Source organism: Borostomias antarcticus, assembly GCF_949987555.1.
Source record: "Borostomias antarcticus genome assembly, chromosome: 13".
NCBI lineage: Eukaryota > Metazoa > Chordata > Actinopteri > Stomiiformes > Stomiidae > Borostomias > Borostomias antarcticus.
The window spans coordinates 24467129-24471254 of record NC_140246.1 but is presented as its reverse complement, the minus strand read 5'-3'; the positions used below and the strand labels follow the sequence as shown (position 1 = coordinate 24471254).

General features: G+C 44.6%; 1 protein-coding gene across 1 annotated transcript; it reads right to left on the bottom strand.

Annotated features, from left to right (window-relative positions):
* Positions 1-1380: 1380 nt before the first annotated feature.
* LOC311317139 (uncharacterized protein) lies at positions 1381-2468 on the bottom strand. Its single transcript, XM_084448164.1, has 4 exons — positions 2348-2468; positions 1801-2012; positions 1563-1722; positions 1381-1465 (listed from the first exon to the last, which is right to left on the bottom strand). Exons 1-4 carry the CDS (start codon positions 2370-2372, stop codon positions 1425-1427), a joined length of 438 nt encoding a protein of 145 aa, XP_084304290.1. The 5' UTR covers positions 2373-2468; the 3' UTR covers positions 1381-1424.
* Between the last annotated feature and the right edge of the window lie 1658 nt (positions 2469-4126).

Here is a 4126-nt window from a genome sequence, read left to right as displayed (position 1 = left end):
AGACAGACAGACAGACAGATAGATAGATAGATAGATAGATAGATAGATAGATAGATAGATAAATAGATATAGACTTATGTCAAAAACACAGAGGTAGGTGTCGGTGAGAACTTAGAATAACAATGAGAAATGAGATATCCCTCTAAATCTGGCTGAAAAACGACATAAAACGGGCTTAAAAGCACCTAAACAATTTGTGTGTGCCCCCCCTAACATATTGAATGCCCCCCCTGGCATTTCATTCTGGAAACGGGTCTGATCCAGGCACCTGCTGGACATGTAAAGATGTCCCCTCAACACGTGTGAAGTATGTCGGGCTTTGCAAACAATAAAAAGGGAGTGGTCAGATTTTCAATTTAATTCAAACCTTTATTACCCTACTAACACAATCAGGTTGCAGCAATGTTGCAGAAACGTGCAATTTAGACTTTTGTATGGTCCACTCAACGTCAAGTTAAACGTGCATGCAACGCAAACGCGGTATCTGCACACAAGTTGCTGCAACGTGCAGGTCCAACGTGTTTGCAACGTGCCTGCAATGTGTACACAACGTTGTGATTTCCGCGATGATTTCGATGTATATTGCTGCAACGTTGTATACACGTTTATATATTACTTTGTTACGTTGCTGCAACGTGGTCTACACTTCCGTTGGCTACATTTATAATTTGCATAACAAAACAAATCAGCTCCTTGCACAAGCTCCACTACTTCCTGAAACTCTACAGGCATATTTCTTTACCGTCCTATACTATTGGATAGCAATAGCGATGAATCCGGTGTGCAGCACACCTGATCAATCACTTCCATCCACTAGTATAGGACAGGAAAGAAATACGCCTGTAGAGTGTCAGGAAGTAGTGGAGCTTGTGCAAGGAGCCTATTAATGTCATAGTCAATGCAGCAAGCAAAATTATGGTACAAAAGTTATGACACAACACCATTCAGTCAAGAACAATTTATTTTATTAAAAAAGTACACAATGTCTGGCCTGCAACATGATAAACAAGTTTAAAAACAAAAAGGATTTTAAAAAAAAATATACAAAAAGTTATTTACAAAAAAAGTTATTTAAAAAAAAAAAGGCAGATGGGGGGCGGGGGGCTGTGCTCAGATGGGCTGCGGGTGGGCGTCAGATGGGCTGGGGGGCAGCTAGGAAGGGAAGTCTTCCTCATCAGAATGCTGGGGAGTGCTCAGATGGACTGTTCTTGGATGGGCTGTGCTCAGGCGGACTTCTGCAGATACCTAAAGACACAATGAAATGGCCGTAAATACACAACGCACATACATGCACAAAAAAGTGGTACACAATCTTTGGAACCATGCAGTGTCACTGGGTAGGAGAAACCAAAAAAAAAGACATCACTTACCCTTCTGCATTTAGCAGGGGCATGTTTCAATGTCTCCTGCAGCTGGGCGGCCACCTACGCCATCGTAGCCTTTGGCATGGAGACCATCACTGCACCTTTAAGTTATCAAGAAAGGTAATGGTTTCAATTCACATCGGTCATGGAACAAAGACGATGTATTAAAAAATATTCAAAATATGAACCATTTCTTACGTGTTAGAACATTGAAGAGTGTCATACTCTTCAGTGGCTTCTTCCCCTTCTTCCCGTGCACACTGTAGGCGCTCCACACCGCATGTGTGGCTACAGCTGACAGCACCCGCCGGACTGTGTCCGCCAAGTCTCTGCCACCAATGGCACCTAGGTATTGTGTCTGCAAAACAAAGACAGTCATTTGGAACCTTACCTGCACTGCAAAAATAAGACAAAGTTCCGCCCTGCAGACACTCACCATCTTCCTCTGATGTTCCCGGTCCTTCAACCTGGCCTCACAGACCTGCAGCTCCTCGTCCGTTTGGGCAGGGTTCAGTACATCCAGCACTTCTCCCTGGGCTCCAGACTCCACAGGCCGCGTGCTCTGGGCCAGTTCCCTCACAGTCCGTGCAAGCTCACGGAGTTGCTCCCGCATCTCTGAGAACTGCTGATGTACAGACCTCTGGAAATCTAGATAAACACAGATGTGGCTATAAGTACATTGACATAAAACTAAATGAAACTCAAAATATATCCCTGCATGCAACATGAAGTAGTCCCATACCAGCATCTGCAGAGCAGCATCGATTAGGTAGAGGGGTACATGGAGTCAATGGTGCTGGAGCCGTTTTATTGGGCGACGGCATCACAGACCTAACTGAAAAACAAAAGGGATAAAGGAAAGGGATTAGCAGGAAACTGTATGGTGTTGGCAGCATGCTTTGGCTTCTGGCATTTGAAGGAAAATAAATTAAGACATTAACAGGTAGACATCAAAACACCACAGCAGTACATGCCACTCTTACCTGGTCTGGCTGGGGTGCTATACATGAAGCCTGGGCTCGCATGGTTTTCGCTCACAGGGGATGAGCTCGGAAAATCTGCAAGATGAGTAAATGGTATTCAATCTAAAAAAGCCAATCACAGAGCTAACTGAAAACCTAAAGGGATTAGCAGGAAACTTTATGGTGTTGGCTTTGGCTTCTGGCATTTGGAGGGAAACTAAATAAAGACAAGACAGGTAGACACCACAGCAGTACATGCCACTCTTACCTGGTCTGGCTGGGGTGCTGTATGATCTGGCTGGGGTGCTATACATGGGGCCTGGGCCCCGCTCGCCCACATGGGACAAGCTTGGAAAATCTGCAAGATGAGTAAAATGGTATTCAAAATAAATAAAAAATAGTCCAACTATCAGTGTGCAGTAGGCATAGACATTTCATTTCAACACAAACATGCATACCTGGAATGTACAGCACACGTGGATTGTACTGGACCGCTGGCAGAGGCCTTTCAACTCCGGCATCTGGCACCTGGTCTTTGGCCTGCATAGTGGGGACCAATGGCTGCCCGGGGCTTGGAATATGTAGTGGAATATCAGTAAATTAGCTCAGATTACTCGATTTCAAAAGTACTACTCTTTTGGGACTGTTGAATGCACTTTAGTATATTACCTTCGTCACTGGAGTGATAGCGTGTGTTGCGCCGTCTCTTTCGAACGTCTTGGCACTCGTCCATTGACGACTGCTGCTCAAAGACTTTTGCCATGAGCCTGGCACCTTCGTAATGATCTGTGTGCATAAAGTACCATAATCAATACATTTCAGCCATCCTTTTTTCCTCAGAATAATGAGTCATGATCTTCCCCCCACCCCCATCAGTATTTTTTAATAGCTTAAAATGCAAACAGTACCAGTTGTGGACTTTGGGAAAACCCGGACTCTGTGGAGCGCCCAGCCAGGGTTAGGTTCCACACAGCTCTTTATCCGTTGGCTGACTCATTGATTGGCCAGGAACACATCTGCAACTGTGAGTGAAACCATTAGTAGCCGCTTCCCTGTACAATTGAAAAGTAGCACACCAAACACACAAACATGTTCTTACCCCATCCTTTTTGGAGAGCCAGGATACTGGGACAACCGACAGTGTCCTCCCCCAGAAACTCCACACTGCAATAGTCTGCCCAATAAACAAAAAAATATAAAGTTTATAAACACACAAGGACCCTATGGGAAAGTAGGCAGAGGGGAAGAAGCGACTAAAACAACAATTCAACAAGTCATTACAGCCGATAAGTAATTAGTGACACGCCACTATTCTATTCTTTTTTTTTGATTCTCTGCCGGCCCAGGACAGATGCGGTCAATCATCAATCAATCGTGTGGGAAACATGAAGCTAGTTTAGGCATTAGCCACTGCAGTGCACAGAATAAATGTATAAGGCCTGTGAATCACGCGTTACTACTCGCAGTTTTAACAGGAACGCCTGTTTTTGACTCGAACTCCAACAATACACACCGATACTACTAATGTGGCAAACAAAGCTGCCTCCATCTTTGTTTCGAGCTATAACGCTATTGTCCATGGTAACCCGCTTACCTCGTGGGTGGCATTGTTCTCAGTCTCCCACTTTCCAGACAAATGGAAAATATATAAAGCATTATCTTGGCTTCGCCTTCACCTTTGCCTATGTAAAATTAGCCTAAGATTCGTGATGGCCTTAGAAAGCCTGACACGAGCGAGCTCCCAATGTGAGTCTCAAATTCAGCAGTCGAACAAACACATATTCACATTTCCCTCAGTCC

Coding starts and splice junctions, on each gene's coding strand:
- LOC311317139 (XM_084448164.1), bottom strand. CDS start 2,372: ATGTATAGCACCCCAGCCAGACCAG. Junction 1,723..1,800: donor GGGAACATCAGAGGAAGATG/GTGAGTGTCTGC, acceptor TTTGTTTTGCAG/ACACAATACCTAGGTGCCAT. Junction 1,466..1,562: donor ACTCTTCAATGTTCTAACAC/GTAAGAAATGGT, acceptor GATAACTTAAAG/GTGCAGTGATGGTCTCCATG.